This window comes from Nyctereutes procyonoides, unplaced genomic scaffold, assembly GCF_905146905.1.
Source record: "Nyctereutes procyonoides isolate TBG_1078 unplaced genomic scaffold, NYPRO_anot_genome, whole genome shotgun sequence".
In the NCBI taxonomy this organism is placed as follows: domain Eukaryota; kingdom Metazoa; phylum Chordata; class Mammalia; order Carnivora; family Canidae; genus Nyctereutes; species Nyctereutes procyonoides.
The window spans coordinates 15705065-15726905 of record NW_026575021.1 but is presented as its reverse complement, the minus strand read 5'-3'; the positions used below and the strand labels follow the sequence as shown (position 1 = coordinate 15726905).

General features: G+C 52.4%; 1 protein-coding gene across 1 annotated transcript in view; it reads right to left on the bottom strand.

Moving 5' to 3' along the window:
* BEND4 (BEN domain containing 4) overlaps window positions 1–21206 on the bottom strand; it is a 29811-nt gene extending 8605 nt beyond the window's left edge. Inside the window, exons 1-3 of the mRNA XM_055339296.1 lie at window positions 20567–21206; window positions 12466–13032; window positions 243–334 (exon numbers count right to left, since the gene is read on the bottom strand). Coding sequence (XP_055195271.1) covers window positions 243–334; window positions 12466–13032; window positions 20567–21101 — 1194 coding nt within the window. The 5' untranslated portion in view covers window positions 21102–21206. The remainder of the gene's footprint in view (window positions 1–242; window positions 335–12465; window positions 13033–20566) is intronic.
* Window positions 21207–21841: the final 635 nt, after the last annotated feature.

Genomic DNA, 21841 nt, shown 5'->3' with positions numbered 1-21841 from the left:
GCCTCTGCCCTGTTCACTGCTCTTCCTTCCTCCCCCCGCAGCACACGGCGTGGAACCTGGCTGAGGCTGGACACCCGCGTGCTCTTCCTTCACGGGAGACCTACGCACAGGTGGGGGAACCACCAACCTCAGCGCCGCGCGGGGCTCGCGGCCCGTTGTGCCGTGTCCGTGTGAGCCATCAGGACGCCGCACCTGCGGGGCAGCCGAGCGGGGCCGCGTTTACCTTCCTGCAAGGAGCCTACCTCGGTGGGCTGGTCTGCAGGCTGAGGGACCAGGAGCTGGTTGTGGTGCTGCAGCACGGTCTTCAGGTAATCCAGAACAGTCTGGCAGGGCACTGCGGGGAGAAACGGCAACCACAACACATTAGCAGGCCCGTGACAAGGAAATGAAAGGGCCTAAGGCTCAAAAAGAGTTTGGATGTAAACTTCTAAAAAAACCAAAAAAACAAAACTTTTCTAAAGGAACTAGAATCTTCTTTGGTTTGACATCCGCAGTTATTTCCGTTTGTAAATACACAACAGATGCCTACAGTCTGGGGAGAATTTTTCGGCTCAGCACAATTCACCGAGAACTTTCGAGTCACACGCGCTCCAAGATGAATTTGGGCCGACAGTGACGATCAGTGAGGCACTCACACGAGGGACGGGTCCTGGAGCCTTCAAGCTGTACCGTTAGCACCCAAGGTCGCCGCAAACTAACCTCCCCAGTTTCAGATCCGTAGTACAATACTCGTTTTTTTTAAAAAATAAATTTATTTTTTATTGGTGTTCAATTTGCCAACATATAGAGTTAACACCCAGTGCTCATCCCATCAAGCGCCCCTCTCAGTGCCCGTCACCCATTCACCCCCACACCCCACCCTCCTCCCCTTCCCCCACCCCTAGTTCATTTCCCAGAGTTAGGAGTCTTCATGTTCTGTCTCCCTCTCTGATATTCCCCACCCATTTTTTCTCCTTTCCCTCCCTATATTCCCTTTCACTATTTTTTATATTTCCCAAATGAATGAGACCATATAATGTTTGTCCTTCTCCGATTGACTTACTTCACTCAGCATAATACCCTCCAGGTCCATCCACGTCGAAGCAAATGGTGGGTATTTGTCATTTCTAATGGCTGAGAAATACCCGTTTTTGACGGCAGAGCCATTCCTAGGTCAGCGGCAGGCGGGACGGGCACGCGGGGGACACCTGCTTCCCGACCCGGAGAAAGCCGGCCAGAGCTCTCACCCCTCGGGGCCCAACGCACATTTGGTTGCTGTGTAGCTCGCCAACTGTTGCACTAAATTCTTGGGCCTTAATCTCATCCATTCGTTGAATAATTACAATAAAACCGAACAGATATTAACCCGACATGGAGCCTTGACACCTTTTTGTACCACTGCATAAGTAATTCCTACGGCGCGAGATTTATGTAAGAGCCCTTTCAGGAACGGTATTAACTAATTGCTTTTAAAGGTCTTGGTAGCTTAGTTAATAACCTAATTTATAGGAATTATTGCCACTGTGTGTCCCAGCTGTGGGGTTTTCTTAGGCTGTTTTTGTCACATTAAAGAAAATAATATTTAACCTAAACCTCAATTTTAAAGTATCACTGCTGCTTTCTGCACTTTCTTTTTCCTCACTTTTTTTTTTTTAAGATAGCATCTTTATCCACACTGCTAATAGCTTTGGGGTTTTTTTTTTTTAGGGGACATCACATTGTGACGTAACGAATCAAAATGTCCATCCACATCCTTTCGAAGGATATGAACGATAGGAAGTAGTCGTAGTTTGGCAATCTTTTCTTCTTGTCAAAAAAAAAAAGAAAAAAGAAGTATTTTGTTGAATAACCACCTTTCTGGACCTGCGTCCCACTGTCCTTGAGTGCAGTCTTCGTGCTGGAGAAGCACTTGCTGCACAACCACGAAGCCACGGCCTCCTGTCAAACCAGAGCCTCGTAAACGAGGACGTCGAACTTCACGCCTATTAAAAGTCGAAGCCACCGTACTGATGCCTCAGGGAGGGAGAATGAATTTTGCTTAATGGCAGTAATGGGGGGAAGCAGAGGACCCGCGAAGCTAATGGAGCCAGGAAGCCATTCGCTGCTCCAGTTCTGGGTTTTCACTAACCGCGTAGCCCGCGGGGCCCCATTTCACTCCTGTGTCCAGGTCTCCTGTACCCGGGACCGCGCGGGAGGTTCCCAACAGCAGCACTTCCCCTTCGCGGCTTGTGATTCGAATCACACGCAGCCGCACGCACGTCACTGATTTGCCAAGTGACACGTGCGAGGTAAGACTCTCGCTTTCGTTTGTTAAGTTTTAGTAAAAGTTGCAAAAACACTGGGCAGCCCGGGGGGCTCAGCAATTTAGCACCTGCCTTCGGCCCAGGGCATGACCCCGGGGTCCTGGGATCGAGTTCTGCGTGGGGCTCCCTGCAGGGAGCCTGCTTCTCCCTCTGGCCCGTGTCCCTCATGAGTAAATAAATAAAATCTTCAAAAAAGATTGCAAACACTCATGGACTGATTGGGATTTGAATGAAACTCCTTTGGATCCCTTACCCATATTTCATAGTCATTAAGACGTTTACGAGGGGGCGCCTGGGGGGCTTAGTCGGTTAGCATCTGACTGTTGATTTCAGCTCACGCTGTGACCCCAGGGCTGGGCGATCGAGCCCCACAACGGGCTCCGTGCTCTTCCGTGCTCCGTGGGGACTCTCTCCCTCCCTCTCCTCCTGCCCCTGCTTGTGCGCACACACTCTTTCGCGCGCTCTCTCAAATAAATAGATCTTTAGAAGAGATATTTATGAAAAAAGTGTTTAGACGAAGCGTTTAAAAACGCTTACGACACGGAATATTCAACATGACCTCCATCACGTTACGAATAATTACGTACATAAAGAGACTGGAAAGAAATACGCTGGAGCATTAATAATAATAATTAGCGATGATTACGTTTTAGTAGCAGGATCAGGGTAGTTATTATTCCCACAGTCGTTGTAAAAACCAATTTAAAAAAAACTTCCAGGGGGGACCCCTGGGTGGCTCAGCGGTTTAGTGCCTGCCTTTGGCCCAGGGTGTGATCCTGGAGTCTCGGGATCGGGTCCCGCGTCGGGCACCCCACAGGGAGCCTGCTTCTCCCTCTGCCTGTGTCTCTGCCTCTCTATGTCTATCGTAAATAAATAAAATCTTTAAAAAAAAATAATAAAAATAAAAAAACCTCTACAGTGGGCATGTGTAATAATAACGTAGAAGTTGTCTGAAGCACGTTGATAGGATTGCCACCCCGGTTCCCTTGCTGGTCGTCCGCACAGCCCTGGGAAGGCCCGCAAGCCAGCTCCCCCATTCCCCACACTCCCAATACTTGGGCAGCAGTGCTGAGCTAGGAGCGAGGCCGGCGGATTCAAACGTTGGGAGAAAATGGGATTTCACGTGCATTTACGGGCTGTAGGGGCAAGTGGGTCCTGTAGGTGGGTACCTGGGCCCAGGCTGAAGGCCAGGAGGCCAGGACAAGGCTCTTCCCCAGCCCTTACGATGTACACCAGCCCCTGGGTGTGGTGTGGGGCCCTCCCCGGCCCTGATGCTCACAGGGCAGAGGCCTCCAGGCCCCTTCCCAGCCCCTGAGGAGACCGCAGCCCTGCGGTGACACATCTGGAATGTCACCCGAGTGGGCTCTTTGCAGGGCTGCCCGTGTTTATGCAGAGAAGCTGCAGAATCAGACGAAACTTTGTGTGTGTGTGTGTGTGTGTGTGTGGAGAAAAACCCCAATAAAGTCCGTATAGAAAGTGGGGATAGTTGGGTCTGTTCACGAGGGAAGACCGTGAAAGGAGAGACTCGATCCTCCCCGCAGCCACACCATGCTGCCTCCCAGAGGAAGCAGCGGCCCCGAGAAGAAATCGTGGAAACGCCCCCGTCGCGTGGCCTGCTGCTCCGCAGACGCTGCTCCCCTGGCTCTCACGGGGCGCGGCCGGGGGTCAGGGATGGTCCGGGAGCTGCGATGCCCCAGCCGCCTCCGCATCCCACGGCCCCCCACGCACATCCTGGACAGTAAGCAGGGCGCCTGCTGCCGAGAAGCTGCGGCCGGAGACCTGCTGGGGGGCTTTCACCTACTGGCCGAAGCCTTAGGCCTAAGAAAGGCCGCGACCCGCAGGCTTAGGGAGACCCTAGACGAGCCAGAGCCTGTCAAAACTTCCATGAAAGGGGAGGGAGGACGTAAGGCAGTCCACAGGTCCCCAGGTCGGTCCTGCCGTCAGTAATCACTACTTCCACCCCCCCCCACCCCGTCCCCCACGCACCAGCATGTGGAAATGCAGAGTCCTGCAAGGAGTACAATGCCCAGGAGGGAGAGAAGCTACAGGTTCGTAAGATGTTCCGTGTCCACGGAGACGGGGGGAAACGGGTTCCCAACACCCCCCTGGTCATCCACGGCCTGCCGAGGAACGTCCTCCCCTGGGACACAGGCCGGTTGCCTCGCCCGGATGGCTCCACTTGGTCCTGTCGGGGGGGTGGGGGGGTTCGCAAAGTCCACACCGGCAGGGCCTGCACCACACTGTCCGCCGCTCCTAGTGCCCATTAGTTGGCTGCAGGGCCCTCCCCGCGGACATTGGTCCTCGAGTAAGTCTTGGGTGGCTTTCCCCTTCATGGTCTCTACCTGGCACTAGGAACTGTGATTGTGGGCAGGTTGGTCGACCGGTCTTAGCCTCTGTTACCTCCTCTGCAAAACAGGGACAATTACCTACTGCATGCAGGTACTGGGGGGACCGAAGCACCCCCGTCGAGCGGAGAGCCCCAGTGACTACTGCCCCATGTCAGCTGGTCTTGTTTTACCCCCAGGAGCCTAGCGAGTCGCCTGGGGGTCACCGGATGGACTCTGTTGGGGCAACGAGTAAGGAGGGTCCAGCCCCAGCTCTGCGTATTCCCGTTAGGGAGGCCTGGCTCTCGAGCACCTGGTTTTCACGGCACATCAGCACGTTAAAATCCCGAGCAGTTCCTCCAGCACTATTTAATTTACTTCACTGTGTAACTGTCTTTAAAGACTCACAAAATACACCCCCCCATGATTTTACGGGGAAATTGAAATGATCGACTGTCCCGATGACCACGCCGTCTGGGCGCTCATGCCATCCTTCAGTGTCCTGCTTATGCGGTGTCTGAAGCGTAAGCCCCTGAGCCGTGAACACGCAGGGAGGAATGACGAGCTTTTGGTCGTACGCGGCCCTACGGGGCCCTATGTGCGTGATGTCAGCGCCACGTGCAGATGCCACATGCCCGGCAGTGGGCTAGGCTTGGGGCACTTGGAGGACACTGACCTCGCCGGTCCTGTCAGGACGCCCGGGAGAAACGGGCAAATGCACAAAGTAAACACCTCCCCGGACACGGACTTTCCCGGGAGTGTGTGCAGGACGGACCAGGGACAGGGTCCGTCCTGGCCGGGAGCTGGGGGAGAACTCGGCGCAGAGGTGAGTGTCCTCTGCACTGGGTCCTGGGGGATGAGGCGGCGTTTCTCATGTGGGGAAGAGGAGGAGGTTCTGGAACCGGGAGGACAGCACGAGCAAGGGAAGACCAAGTGCCCCCTGGGGCTGGAACACCTGGTTCACACGTGGCAGGAACGGAGGGAGAGTCTCCAGGTGGACGGGAAGACTCGGGTAGCGAGGGGCGCCGTGGTCGTAGGGCTGCTCAGCTTACCTACTGCCCCCGCGACGCCTGGAGCGGCCTTGCCGCGGGGGATGATCGGGGCTTTTCGGTCAGGGAGGCCGGGGTCTGGGAGGCCCTGATGGCTACTGCCCAGGTCCATGCCCGTGCTGACAGGCCCGGATGAAAGCGGGGGGCGGGGGGCAAACTGAGGAGTGTTTGAAGGGTGGAGTCCAGGGGGAGGCTGACCCGGGGGAGGTTCCTAACCCGGGTAGCTGCGTGCGGACCGCTTCACAGCCAAGAATGCGACTTACACCCCAGGAAGACCACGTAAGATGTCGGCATTGCCGGGTGCAGGACGGCCCCCCCCCGCCCCGTTTTTACCGTTGAACACTAACTAGAGGCCCCGGGAGGCACAGCCGCTGCCCAGTGAGCTCCGTGCCGCCGACACCCCAACAGCGCTACTGACCTCGCCGTTCGGAAAGAAGCCACTCAGGCTCAGGATGGTGAGGCCGCTCGCCAAAAACCACAGGCGGCCAATTCCAGAAGCAGAAATCCAAGCCCGGCTGTGCCTCGGAGCCCATTCTTCCACCACACGTCGGTCCGTCTCTCTCTCTCTCTCTCTCTTGATCTCGCGGCCACTGCAAGGGCTGTGACGACGTCTACCAACCTCCAATAAAAGGACCTCAATCCTCGTACTCCGCTGTTCCCCTCTGCTAGGTTTATACGCACAATATATTCCTGGGTCCTCCTCTCCTTAGAACCCCCACTAAAATCTGGTTAACGTGCTTCTGAGGACCCAAAGCCACCCCGACACTTCTCCCCAGGCACGTCCGGGCACCTGCGAGCGGGAAGCGGGGGAGAGGGCCCCGGCGCACCTTCACTGCACTCACTCCAAGGCCACTGTATAAAACCTGATCCAAAAAAGCCTGACATTCCTGATTTAGCTTTTAAAAATCATCTTAGGAGGGACGCCTGAGGAGCTCAAAGGTTGAGCATCTCCCTTGGCTCAGGGCATGACCCCAGGGTCCCGGGATTGAGTCCCGCGTTGGGCTCCCCGCGTGGAGCCTGCTTCTCCCTCTGCCTGTGGCTCTGCCTCTCTCTGTCTCTCATGAATAAATAAATAAAATCTTAAAAAAAAAATCTTAGGAAATGACAACTGTGGACTAATGGGGTCAGAGCTGCATAATCCAAGGTGAGTTTTCTGGTTTGTACCCTCGAGTTAGTACGGTCAATCCCCATCATTCGCAGATTCCACGTTTTTTCCCAGCTTGCCAGCTTGCCGAAATGTCTGTGGGACCGTCCCCGACCCCGGCCCCTCACCGATCATCCCAGCTGAGGCCCCAGCTGAGGCCCGGTGCCGCCTGCCTGGTTAGCTCTCGTGCCGTAGCAAGTGGGGCCCCCGTGCCACATTTTTCATACTTTTGGTGCTTTATGTGGGGGTTTTCCTGTGTCGAAGGGACCCGGCCGGCCGGGCTGAGGGCCACGGGGTGCTAAGTGTGGGAAGGCTGCGAGGGCCTCGGGGGGTGGGGGGGAACATGGCTTAGAGGAGCTTCAGGCGGGTGGGCTGGTCAATCCCACAGCACCACGCGTTAAACAGGCCTCTTTAAGCAAATGTGTACGTAAGACAAGGCTATGTGCCTTGTTTTGATAGATTTGATAGATTTTGATCAGTTGATAGAAATGTGACCCGAGGTCCTCAGAACCCCAGCTGTCACCTGCCCTGGGGGCGAGGCTTCCGCAGGTGCTAACCCCGTGTTAGAGACTCCTCCGCTGCACCTTGGGGACCCAGGGGGTCATGAACTCGGGCGGAGTCAAGAGCTCGGAGGACAATCCTAGCTCCGCCACACACTTTGCCCGTCCCGCTGTCGAGCCCGCATCTATCAAGGGGGAGTAGTATTGTTTGTTCAGCGTCAACGAAGGGAAGTTGAGATAATCATAAATGTGTTTTTAAAAGGCAGAAAAGCCCTTTAATAACGTCAGTCGTAGATTTCGGTATATTTGGCACTTAGAATGGTTCAAGGTAGTTTCAAGGAGTCATGATTATTTTACTTTGGAAGCTATTTTTGAAAATTGCCATATTTTATGATCCTGAGACCCACATTTTTTGATATTCGCTTGTTCAAAGATAATTCTAAGGCGCAATGACGATTCACTGTTTTTTTTTTTTTTCTTAGAGGAATGTGGAGTGCTGGTGCACCTTGCATTCGATTTTTTTTTTAAAGATTCTATTTTTTTGACACAGAGCACGAGCACGGGGAGCGGCAGGTAGAGAGAGAGGAATCCCCCCCCCCGCGCTGTGGGGCTCGAACCCAGGACCCCAGGACCAGGACCTGAGCCAAAGGCAGATGCCTAATGGACTGAGCCACCCAAGTGCGCCTCACTGGGGTCTTTTTTTTTAAATTTTTATTTATTTATGATAGTCACAGAGAGAGAGAGAGAGGCAGAGACACAGGCAGAGGGAGAAGTAGGCTCCATGCACCGGGAGCCCGACGTGGGATTCGATCCGGGTCTCCAGGATCGTGCCCTGGGTCAAAGGCAGGCGCTAAACCGCTGCGCCACCCAGGGATCCCCTCTCACTGGGGTCTTAAATTAGAGGACATCTAGTTTTTTTTTATTACCCCCCCCATGAGTTCTCTCCCCTCCTGCTGACCGTGAACTTTCTAAACAAGGGCACCGGCTCTAACCTGATCCCCTCTCCACTGAGGCGTTTCCCCAGTACTTTCTTTTAGTAAGGTCTCGGCTTTCTGGATTTCCGATCCAAATATTTCCTTCCGTGGCTTTTTAAAAAGATTTCATTTATTTGAGAGAGCGAGAGCACGAGGAGAGCAGCGAGAGGGGGAGGGAGAAGCGGGCTCCCTGCAGAGCAGGGAACCCCATGGGGGGGGCTCCATCCCAAGACTGCGACCTGAGCTGAAGGCTGACGCGTCCCCCACTGAGCCACCCAGACACCCCTCCTTCTGTGGCTTTTTACTTTGAATTTATCTTCACTTTCTTTCTGAAAGTTTAAACTTTTCAACTGACTTTAATTTCTGGTGTGATAATCTAACACAAAAGAGTAAGTGCTAACGCTCGCCCCTTAGGACAGTTACCTGCCCCCGTCTGCAAGGAAATGTGGGACAGGGAGTCAGTGCTATTCTCCAGAAGCCCTGTGCTTGCGTGTGATCATCAAAAAGCCTTTGCTGTTTGACAAATACTACAGGAACCCAGATCCTGTCTGGGTCTTAAAAGAGCACCTTCTCCAACCTCTTTTTTTTTGGGGGGGGGTAAGATCTGCACTTTCCTGTCCCCTTTTTTAACTGCCCAAGTGAAATAATCCCCCACTGCATCCTAATAGGCTCACGTGAAGCCCTGTTTCAAGAAAAGCTCCCAGGGGATCCCTGGGTGGCTCAGCGGTTTAGCGCCTGCCTTTGGCCCAGGGCACGATCCTGGAGTCCCAGGATCGAGTCCCACATCGGGCTCCCGGCATGGAGCCTGCTTCTCCCCCCTCTCTCTCTGTCTATCATGAATCAATCAATAAATCTTAAAAAAAAAAAAAAAAAGAAAAGCTCCTAGGGACGAATGGTTTATTTCAGGGAAAACCCCAAAACACCAAGAATCTCAAAGTCACTCAACAGCAAAACACCGGAGCAGCCGAGAAGGAACTAAAATCAGTGTCTCAGCCGTGACCTGGGAAGGCGTCCCTACTTTTTACCCTTATTTCCTCTGAATGCTTTCTCCTTTGTAACTCATCCATCTGCTTGGCTGTTAGGCAGACTGATCCCACAACGTAAGGGTACTTTCTACCACAGGGAGGCCCTAGGTCCTCCCATGGAAATGCACCCGCCTTTAGAACAACAGAGGCCTACTGGGGCCGTTGGAAACCTTGATGATGCTTAGAGAAATCCATGCCGTGTTATACAGGAGGCTACTGCTTACAAAATACTCTTTGTTACATGCAAAACCAGAGGACTACTCGCTATGCTTTTCTTCAAATGGCTGTCTAAAAATAACAGATTCCCCCCACCCACTCGGATTTGTAGCTAAAGGAGTGAAAGGTGGATTCTTAAGTGATCACCCACAATCTGGTTTGTTGTTTAGCCAAGGATGGAGACTGGGTGATGAGGGCAAGGGCACAGTGATGCCTTCTCTTGCTTCAAACTTTTTCTTTTACTTTACTTTTTTTTAAAAATATTTTATTTATTCATGAGAGAGAGAGAGAGACGGAGAGAGAGGCAGAGACACAGGCAGAGGGAGAAGCAGGCTCCATGCAGGGAGCCCGACGTGGGACTGGATCCCAGGACCCCAGGGTCACGCCCTGAGCCAAAGGCAGATGCTCAACCACTGAGCCACCCAGGCGTCCCCTGCTTCAAGTTTTCATTGTTAAGTGAACATGTTCAATAGGATGCCCAATACTAAGCTGTCCCTAGGTAATGAGAAGTGTTAAGTAATCACAAATAAGCTAATCTTTCTTCTGTTTAGAGAGAGTGAGAGCACATAGGGGAGGGAAGGAGGGCCAGAGGGAGAGACAGAATCTCAAGATGACTCCAAGCTCAGAGTGGAGCCTGACACGGGGCCTGATCTCATGACCCAGGCTGAAGTCAAGTCAGACGCTCAACTGAGCCACCACCCAGGCATCCCTTAAATAAGCTAATCTTTCTTAAATTTGACACTAGTTTTTTTCTACTCATAACTGACAAACTGATTTTCATTTATACAGTTGGGTTTCACTATGGATTTTATTATTATTTTTTCACTATGGATTATTTACAGCAATCACGGTTCTCCACGTGAAACGGCTACCGATTCACGTTCACGGAGGGGACTGCCAGCATGGCTGGAATGTTTACCCTCACCCTGAGGGTGGTGACCACAGCCTCATTTCAACAAGTGTCATTCAGTACTGGACCATCAAGAAGGCTCAAGAAATTGCAGCATTTAAAAAAAAAAAAAAGAAAACTGCAGTATTTTCATCTTTCTGGGAAACAGAGACAGGGATTACTGGAAGATCAGCAAGGAGTCATCTGCGACACAGACATTTCACCTCATATAGATTCTGAGAAATGGGAGGAGGACTACATCCCAAACTACACCTTGGTATTTGCCAAGGACAAGTATTTAGGACTGGGAATCAGACAATACCACCTGGACATCTGTGTTACTTGTCCTTGCACTCTGAAACTCTTAGGCACAGCTCCGAATGGCTGATGTCGATCTCCAGGACGCTACTTGCTCCCCCATGCAAAGAAGAGGATGGGGAGCAAGATGGAAAACACCCCTCTGGAGATGAAACCCCTCCTTGATCAACCATAATTTATGGAACTGTGAAAGCTGTGCAATCCCACAGTGTGTCTGTCCCACCCCACTCCCTTGGACTTGGGAGAACCCAGTAGAGCGCTGGTTTCACTGCATTGAGTTCTACCCCAGTGTCTCTTGCAGCTGCTGCCTGCCTGGCTCGGGAAGACACCGCAGCCCTTCATCTAACCCCAGGGCTCAAGTGCAAAGGGAGAGATTGGATTAACTTCGCCTCTTGCTTCTCCCCGCAACACAACTGCACTCAATCTAATTACAAAATATTCTGAACCAAACCTCAGGTCTATTTGAGGAATGTCTTTAAATGAAAGGATGGAAGGAAAATAAATGTCTGATTTGGCCATTCTTAACACCTGCTTTTGTTTTTGCTTTGTATGCGTACCAATAAGCAAGTGGATAGTGTTTTTCGATATTTCCTTCTTTTTAAGTCGGCTGCCAAACTGGGTGGTTCAGAGACACTGAGTTAGGAAAAGAACAAGCTTTCTATTGATATTTATGTATCAGCCTTAAAGTTATCTATTTATTTATTCATTTATTTATTTTTTAGCCTTAAAGTTTTTTAATGTGCTATATATGCTATATTTTGAACATACTATATGAGTTATAATAAAACATGTATGTAATTAACCAATAACGGTGTACACCGGTGGATACGTGCTCAAAATTTTTTATCAATGGGCTGCATGATTAAAAAGCTTTGAAGATACTGTTCTAATGATCGTACTATCTTTTGTAGGTCACAGACACGCAGGAGTGAATTAAAAGATATAAGCAAAATTGGCACCTTTTTAAGTAGTAAAAAAAAAAAAAAAAAAAAAAAAAGATGTTTTGCAACCCAGAGACGATCTTGCCATAAAGATGACTTCACTACTCCACAAATCTAGTGTCTCTAAGAGGCAGAAAATGCCTGCTTCGCCAGGGGCACAAATAGTTTGGGATCAGCTTAATTACTGGTCTGTCTTTGATCTATTCCTTTCAGTTTACAGTTGCTTATTAACTTTAACGGGGAGCCACATGCTAAAGAGAGACTGTGCCTGGTGAAACCTAACAAGAACGGCAAGAAATGAACGGAACAGGAGAGACCATTTGATCAGAAATACTCGCGTCCCCGCTCTGGAAGGATCAGTCCACTTTACTCTCTATAACTACTGAATAAAACACATATAGCCAAGTCTTTAAAAATACAAAAGCTAAAAAAAATAAAAATAAAAAAAGATAATAATACAAAAGCTGCTTTTAAAAAAGAGGGCCACTTTTTGACGCAGACTCAGGCTCATGGCACTTGGCCTATTCCAATCTTCAGTCTAGAATGGACATGGATAGAGATCTTTGAACAGGACAACTTAAACATACGCAGGGCAAGGCTAGTAGCTCATCCTGAAATTTCTGTTTGGCACCGGAAGACTAAGGCCACCCTGTGCATGCCTGTTTGTTTTTTTTTTTTTAATAACTTTTCTCCCTCGCTGGCCAAAACCAAAACTAGAAACATGCATACGCATGCACGCAGACACACAAACAGATGAGACCGGGAACGATCTGCAGGTGGCTTGTAAGAATAAGGCACGGTACCTGGTATGCTCTCTAATTTCCGTCTGAGCTCTTCATTTTCTTGTTGTAGTGAAATAACCTCCTGCTCCAGCTCTTGGCATCTAGGGCAGTAGCCTTCCTCTTCCTCCTCTTCTTCCTCCTCCGGCAGTGTAGAAGAGGACGGGTGACCGTGGGATTCGGAGGTTGCCGGGGAGGTCCAGCCACCTAGTGTATGCACGGGGGAGGTTGACAGAGGATCCATGTCGGCCAGCTGGCCATACTCACTGACTGAAGAGGTGTTTGGAGTTGGAAAGCTCCCTGAGAGCAGGTAATTCTGTAGGGAGTCAGTGAAAACCCTCAAAAAGGCAGAAGTCTGTTGTTTCCTTTGCATATATTGCATGTCTACGTCTATGTTATCTGAGGTCTGACTGTGGACCCCTTTCCCGATGGGACACTGCTCCTGTCTTTCGGTATAACTGGAGCCTTCCTGCTTTACACAAGAAATCATGGATTGAGAATGGTTGGAGTCCAGAAGCTTTCCTCCACAATTTAAGAGACTAAGAACTCGACTGCATTGCTGGGCAAAGGCATCCAAGATCATTCGACTCTCTGAAACACACGAAAAGACACATCAGAGATGGACAGCCAAAGACAAGGGAGAAGGTCCTCAATTTTGAGGTTAACGTTCAAAAATGTCAAAGATGTGCATTTCTGTCCTCCACCCCCCAACTACGGTGACAAGGCAGGATGCATTGGCTTCCTGTCATGCTGTAACCAGGTGGGTGCCCCAAGAGTTACCTCCACCCCTTACTCTGGGAATCGGCTGGACTGCGACTCTGGGCACCAGAGAGACCTCTCCCTCGCTGTGGCATTAACTGGCCTGCACAGGCCTGAATTCACACCTTTGGCTTCATGAATATCGTTACTCTAATGAATCGACCCGGCCACTGCAGACTCAATTCCTCATTGATAGGAGGGCTCACGGCAATCATTACTTCTATTTCTGGAGTGCCCTCATGCCCTTGCTATTAATCAGCTGATACAATCCCTGCCGAGAGTATGTTGCTCCCAGATGCAAACTGGAGAAGAAAGAGAAGTCCTTCTGAAGAGCTCACTAGACCTCTGAGGTAAAACAGAGAGTGGCCTATAAGGCAAACGATGACGAGCCCGAAAGCAACACCGTGCTATCCGACACCTGTGCTCGCTACGCTTTCTTTCCATTGATCTGCGGACTTGGATTTCTTGTGAAGGCCAATGTTTATGCCAATCTGTAAGAAGCATCATGTGGAAAGCAGCAGTGCCTCTTCGTACAGCCTTCCATCAGATTGCCAAACCTCTTAAAATGGCACGCACGCACGGAGCGTGCTGGTTAGTTCACGGAAACGCCTTCTAACGCAAATTAATTGTCAATCAGAGGAACGTAAAAACCAAATGGAAACCCATCAGCTTAGAAAAACAAACTAAAACCTCTCAAGTCGGTGAAAACGTGTTTTCATGACGTCAGCCTACGGGTCTTAAAAATTCACCCTAAATGCAAATGTCACAGGTACATTCTCTTCTTTCCTGACCACCACCTGAGACAAGACTACCTGTAAATACAGAGAGGTGCGCTGTAAGGCTTACACGGAGGTAGTGGATGCCTCTCATCTTCTTCTCTGCTCTACTCAGAAGAATGGCTACAAACAAAATACTATAGATCTTAGATTCCAGCAGCTATTTATGATAGAAATTTAGCTACCTACTTGCTATTTCTGACCATGTTGATCAGCTGTATTTTTGAGGGGGGACAAACTTTAGAAATGAAAAATGGTGAGATGCTGGAGGGCTTTTATGGGGACAACGATATCTTTACTGAATATATGCAGGGCCTCTTGTAAAAAAAGATAAGATTTGAGTTTATAGAATTTCATATTTCCTTGGCTGGGGTGGCAAGAGCACTCTGGGCAGGCTGTGAGTCCACAGGGCTATTTTCCTCCTGGCACAGCGCATTCCTGCTCCTAGGAACAATACTGCCCTTAGACACAGGCAGGAGGGGGGGGGGCTGCCCTAACCGTCCTCCTCCATCCCGCCCTCTCCCCATGGTGAGGTACCCAAGATCCAGGAGTTCCTTACTCAAACTGCTTCGAGGGCCTGTGCTGGACTCTTCCCTGAGCCATTCTCCCAAAGACAGACCATGGTGCCAGAGCGTGGAGGTTTGGACTGGGGCATCCATTCGTGTGTATGTGAGGTTCCTCCTAGTGGAAGAAGCTGGGGGTGGGGAGAGAAGGCCATGGGCTGGCTGAAAACTCCAAAGTCAAATCTGATCATTAAGAAGGCGTCTTTGTCAGGGTAGGTGGATGGAACATACTTTATTTACCAGTTTGTTAATTATATTTAGATACGTGGTATGTAGGCCTGCATTTGTACTTTTGTTCTAAACCCCACAAATATTAGGCACAGGCCTGTTTTTAACACAGTGATTTTTGAGTCCTGAAGAAAGAACCAGAAGTCAAGTACACGGTCAGGCTAGAACTGACCGATGGGCTGGGAACTGCATTGAACAGGCCGGCAGGATAAAAGTCCACTTGCTATTTTGGAGGAAAATGGATATGGATATGGGAAGTATCTTTTCACACCAAAACACTAGAATTGATGCCTCTGCCCCTGCCAGGTAGAAGGGAAGAACTGTTCGAACCCATGATTTAAACCAAAAAGTAATGGGAAAGACCTGAGGCATTTGGGTATTATTTCTTTCTATTGACCCAAACCAGATAAACTGCCGAACCATATAAACAGGAAGACTTAAGATGTTGCACTGTCATCTTCACTTCCGGGTTTTTGTTCTATTACTAGTAAAATCAAAGGATGATATTGATTGGGAATTTTCAATTCTAGCACACTAGCAGTTTTCATTCATTTTAATCCTATAATCCCATTCTAGACCTGAAGTTGTATTTACCGTTTGCATTTTAATCAGCACAGTCTCAATTGATTTACATCCTATGCACCTTTACCATAACCTTGATGAAAGGAACAAAATATGAAAAGAAAGGCGAAAACAGAGGTGCCTATAAGGAATTGCCCGAATAGCACACTCAGTAGCTTTCATCATACTGATAAATCACATCAGGGTATAGATTTTAAGGGAAAAAAAAAAACCTGATTTAGGGACAAGCATGATTTGTTTTCTTAATTGAAGGATAAACTTGTAACACGCCGAAAAAAATCATCATGCAACACACTACATTATGAAGATAATGTATTAAAGTGCACTCACAATATCAGAGAATAGCTTTAACCATAAAACAGTTCTTGCCTTCAGTGTTTTAAAACGCTTCATTCTGATTTTGTTCTAAGAGCTGACAGATGCAAAAATAGCGACCATAAGCCTTAAAGTCAAACTTCTCCTCTTTTTGGTACCTTAAGATATTTAAATAGTGTCTTAACATCAATACAAGGAAGAACATGATGAAAAATAATACTATTACACTTGGCATTAAACAGCACATCTCTCTACCTACTACACAGCCCAGCCAGCAATACCTCAGCTTTCCAGACAGAATGTGATTAGAAATGCAAGTACTACGCAGTTCCCATTATCGCTAAGAAACGGAGAAAAGTTCTGTTTTTATATGAATACAAGTGGTCGCTGACCCATGATTCTTAATTGAGCAAAGTGAGAAGATGAACATTTTGAATTTTTTTAACTTTTTTTCCCCCTAGTAGAACGCTGCACTCAAGCGATGGCAGGGAAGTAGAAAGTCAACAGTCTACAAAGGGGCTTTATAAAACTACCTGCCGTATTCCTAACTTCTCTAAAATCCAACACTGCAAAATGTAGATAAATCCCAATCACAAAGCACCGCAAAGCGACCACCTGTAATTTATTTTGCTCTACTGTGCAATCTGTTGGGATAATATCACGTTGCAAATTGTGCCGAGTCTGATTCCAAAATCTGAACCCGTGGTTATTTATTTTAATTAAAAACTTCATTTCTAGAAATTCTTGTGAATTTAAGTGGTTCAGTCTATCCTAAATCTGATAAGTGAATAAGAAGAGGGATGGGAACTCGGCAACCAAACACAGGCGCCTTTACTTTTAATGGCCTTCTTTGTAAGTAAAGCCCTGAATGGAATTTGCCCATCACAGCGGATACCCAAGAGTATTCTGTTACTATGAAGGAGATCACAGTCTTCGAGATTAGTGGTAACCTTTTGATTTTAGCCCAGTGAAGGGTGAAATATATTAATATTAAAAATGCAGAAGCAGAAAAGACTTTTTTTTTTTTTGTGATCCACTATCCTGTATCCGTATGTTCTATCTGCCAAAAGGATTTCCAGCTAGTTCAAGATAGATGGTTCCCTTAAAACATTAATGTAACTTAAGAGAGGACTTCATGGCATAGAAAATAGAAGTCAGAAAATGAAAGCATCTTTGGGAGCATCACCCTCGTCTTAAATCAGTGAACTAGGTCTTTTAAAAAAAAAAAACCACCATCCAATTTTTTTTCATAATGGCAAACATCAACACAGCAAAACAGGATGCAATTTTTCTAAATAAATAAATCAATGATGTGTCAAAAATTAACAGATGAGTTAATATACTCGGTGCTATCAAAACCAGATGGTGCTTCCTAATATCCATCCTGCTCAGTCAATCCCTGAATATTTTCTGGACCATCGGTATATAAAATAGGATGCTGCTATTTGTGATGGCAAACAAAAGCAATCATGCCTGCCAAGCACATACTATAACAGGCAGCATTTCAGCTCTGCTAGACAGAAAGTAATTAGAATGCTTTTAATGTCCAAAAGAATGATGCTGATAGGCTGCCACAGATGTGTAGATTTATGAATATTTATATGGTGGTTTATAGCTGACACTTTTATCAGTTGAAGAAGATAAAATATCTGCCTGACTCAAAAGCTTGACAGTCAGGTTAATAAAATCTCATTAAAGAGAATGACCTATGCAATTATATAGGATTTATTGTAATTCATTTTTGATTGTACTCTGCTTAAAGATGCAATTTCCCATTTCCTGATGCCAAATTTAGGCTGCATATCAAGATCTACGTGGGTTTTAACTCTAAGCCTCCCACAGAGGGAAAATATGCTTTTAAAAACCATGGTATATTACCCCTTTTAAGGGAAATTATACTCTTTGTGAGATTTTATAAGAATCCTGAAAAATCTATTTTTAATCACCTATTTCTCCTCTCAATGGTTTATGGCTTCTAATGGCAAATAAGATTCACTTCAACCTTTTCATCTTTTCCCTGTATTTACTCTGGACACTCAGCTGTATCTCTTCTATCCTTGGCGCGATTCATCACATGGATGTCTTGACTATTCTCCCTTTACTGGGTGGCTGGAGAGGCTGCAAGAACACTTTTGTGAGGGTGCAACAAGCAACTTACCACCTCCCCAGCCTCCTCCCCAATACGCTTAAATGGCGGCTGTCTGTGTGCACACACGCTCATTGGTTCAAAGTGGAACCATTAGTTCCTCCAAGGGCCAATCAGCTCTTCAGGTGACTGTCCCTCTGATGGCCACTCACATCTCTGTGCCTGTAAAGAGCCGGCTTTGTCCATCAATGATGAATTTTATGAGCACAATTCATGAGGTCTAGTACTATGGCCTTTTTTTTCTTTTTTTTTTTTCTTTTTTCTTTTTTTTTTTTTTTTTTTTTTTTTTGCTGCCAGACCATTTTCCTCACTGCATGGAAGGAACCTACCAACCAACCCATCTTTCCAACAAGCACATGGCATTCTGTCTTTGGTGCTATCAAGCTTACCTCTCTCTGACCTTAAAAAAAGAGCAGCAGCAACAGCAGCCTTGAGAATAAAAAAAAATAAAATAAAATAAAAAGATATAGGGAGTTTGAGAATAAAAGAAAATAAAAAGATATAGGGAGTTTGAGGGTGCATCAAACAAAGCCCCCTTTCACTCTTTTAGATTCAGTAGTGTGATTTCCACCTGGGAACAGAGACAAAATTAACGAAGAAACACTGAAAGAGAACATTTAGAACAAGGCGAAAAGGAAACACACAAACTCCTTGTGAAGGGAAGACCGCAAGGGCGCTGCCAGAGTGGGAAGGGGCATGGAGAGGACATCAAGTGGCAGGTGGAGAAAAGAGACACAATGCAGGGAGAAAGAACAGGAAAGAGCAACGTTAAAACTGGCTGAAAATGGAAGTGAGGGAGCAGATTCAGAGCGTAGAAAAGAAAGTAAAAGATTGAAAGATAGCGAAGATGGAAAGGAGAAAGCAAGAGGGGGTTAAAGACAGAAAGGGGGAAGACCCTGGGGGAACGTGGTGGAACTAAGGTCACCCAACGGGGCGGGCAAAAATATTGGAGAATGGGAAAAGAACTCGAGTTGGGCAGAAACAACATAAAAAGTAACGCCAAAGCACAACTAGGGCGTGAACGTGGGCATGAATCACAAAAAAATAAGAGTCTAGCCGCAGAAAGGAAGAACACAGAGCTTCCCGAGGAGGAGAGAACACAGAAGAAAAATAATGGGAAAGACGGAGGCGGGTGAGGAGCCTAAACACAAGAGAATATGGGGTGGAGACCTCAAAAAGCACCCCACAAACAGCAAGGAGCCTCGGCAAGATCCCCACTTAGAGCCGGCAAACCTCTCCCAGTCAGGCAGGGGGGTGATGGAACCAGGCTCACTATTACCTGCAATTAGGTTTTCTTTCTCAAAACCACAATCCTTCATGTGTCAAAATATTGACAAACAGCATAACGCAGGCACCGGCGCCTCTAACTCCGGTAGAGACGAGGCTCCCACTTCCATTAGGACAAAAGCCTCGGCCCGCGGACACGCAGCTTCGGGGGCTCGGAACGGCCCTTTGGGGCCCGAGGAGGAAGTTTCCGACCTGGGGGCGCCCCGGGGGCGCGGGGGGTTGGGCCAGGCCCGGCTCGGCCTCCCCGCCCGGGCGCCGGCTGCGCGCGGAGGGCCCCGCAGGGGGCGGCTCCCCGGGGCGGTCCCCGCCGGCCGCCAGGGCCGCGCGCGGCCCCAGGTGCGGCCCCGGCCTCCCCGCGGAGCCGAGCCGGCGGGCCGGGCTGGGGGGGGCGCCCCGTCCCCGGAGTGCGCCGCGGCGCCGGCAGGTGCGCACCGAGGGGCAGCGGGGCAGAGGGGCGGCGGGCGGGGCGGGCCGCGGGAGCCAGCGGGCGCGAGGAGCCGGACGCGGCGCGGGGGGCGCGGGGGCGCCGGGAGGTGCGGCGGGAGGTGCGGCGGCCCAGGGCCCAACACGGCGGCCGTCCTGGGATGCCCGGCGCCCTCCCCCCAGCCCCGGGACCCGGGGACCGCCCGCGCACCCCGCCGCCCTAGGATGCCCGGCGCCCCGCCCCGCCCCTCCCCCCTCCCGTCCCGGGACCCGGGAACCGCGCCCGCCGCCCCGGGACCCGGGGACCCCCTCCCCGCCGCCCTAGAATGCCCGGCGCCCCGGGACTGCGCCCGCCGTCCTAGGATGCCCGGCATCCCCGCCGCCCCTCCCCCCGCCCCGGGACCCGGGGACCGCCCCCCGCCACCCGCGCCCCGCCCTGGGATGCCCGGCGCCCCGCCCCCCCCCCTCCCGTCCCCGGGACCCGGGGACCCCGCCCACCCCGGGATGCCCGCCCCGCCCCCCGCCCCGGGACCGGGGGACCCCGCCCGCCCCGGGATGCCCACCCCCTCCCCGCCGTCCTAGGATGCCCCGCATCCCCGCCGCCCCTCCCCCCGCCCCGGGACCCGGGGGCGCCCGGCGTCCCGCCCCGCCCCTCCCCCCTCCCGTCCCGGGACCCGGGAACCGCGCCCGCCGCGCTGGGATGCCCGCCCCGGGATGCCCGCCCCGCCCCGCCCCCCGCCCGGGACCCAGGACCCAGGACCCAGGACCCAGGACCCCCCCGCCCCGGGATGCCCGCCGCTCGCGGAGTCCGAGCGCGGAGCCACCTGTTAGGAGGCGCGCGCGCCGTCGGAAGCTGCGCACGCGGCGGCAGGTGGCGGCGGCGGCAGGTGGCGGCGGCGGCGGCGGGGAATCCTCTGGAAGTTGCGGCGGCGCGTGGAGCCCCGGGGTTGCGCCCCGCCGCCCCCGCCCCCGCCCGCGCCCCCGCCCCGCGCCCCGCGCCCGCCCCCCGCCCGCGCGCGGGGGAAAGTTGCGGCTTGGCGCGGTACCTGCGCTGAGCTCCAGGCTGGCGCCGTCGCTGCCCGCGCTGCTGCTGCTGCTGCTGCTGCTGCTGCTGCTGCTGCTGCTGCTGCTGCCCGCGGCGGCCCCCGGGCCCGGGCCATAGCGCACGACGGCGGCGAAGGACGAGGACGAGGACGCGGCGGGGGCCGGCGGCGCCGAGGCCCTCGGGGGGCCCTGGGGCGCGGCGGGCGCGCAGGACGGAGACGACGACGAGGCGGCGGCGGCCCGGCCGGGCCCGGGGGGGAAGGAGCCCTGCGGCGGGAACGGCGGCGGCTCGCCCGCGCTGCTGCTGCTGCTGCTGCTGCTGCTGCTGCTGGAGGCGGCGGCGGGCGGCGCGAAGGGCGGCGGGGGCGGCGGCGGCGGCCGGGCGAGCGGCGGCTCGAGCAGCGGGGCCCGGTCGTAGCGCTTGGCCAGCGCCGGCCGCTTGCCCGGGAACGTCCTGAGGACGCTGTAGGGGCCGCGCTGCCGGTAGATTTTGGGGCCGCTGGGCCCCTCCTCCGCCGGCCGCAGCGCCCCCTCCATCCCGCGCCGGCCCTCCCCGCCCGCCGCCCGGCTCCGAGGGCGCCTCCGCCTCCCGCCCGCCGGCGCGGCCCGTGTGCGCGCGAGCGGGGGCCCGTGCGCCTGAGCCCGAGCCCGAGCCCGAGCCCGGGCCGCCGCCGCCGCCGCCGCCGCCCGCCGCCGCCGCCGCCGCCGCCGCCGCCGCTGGCATCGCTGAGCCCCCGCGCGGGGGGCCGCCGCCGAGCGCTGATTGACAGCGCGCCTCGCCAATGCCTGCGGGGAGAGAGCGGCGCCGGCGACCGGCCGGGCAGTAAGTGCGGGCGGGCGGGCGGGCGGGGCCGGGGCGGGGCCTGCGCGGGCGGGCGCCTCCGACGGGGGAGGGCGGCGCGGGGCCCGGGGCGCGCGCCGAGGGGCCCCAGGTGCGCGCAGGTGCGGCGAGCCCGGCCTCCCCGGGGCGCGCGCGCGGGGCGGGGCGCGGGGGCGCGGGGGCGCGGGGGCGTCGGCGGGCGGCGCGGCGTCGGGGCGCGGCCTTCGGCCCCCCCCGCCGCGACATTCGCCCCATTGTGCGCACGGGTAAGCCGAGGCTCTGCGACGCAGGTGCGCACCGCCCGAGCCTCCGGAGCGGGCGTGGCCGAGGGCGCACGCGTGGGAACCCAGACCCCCCCCCCCGCAGCACGTCCACGCTGGGCGGTGGAGGGAAATCTGGGACCGGACACCATCCAGTGGGGCGGCGACGCGCACCTGCCAGGGTGGCCCTAACACGG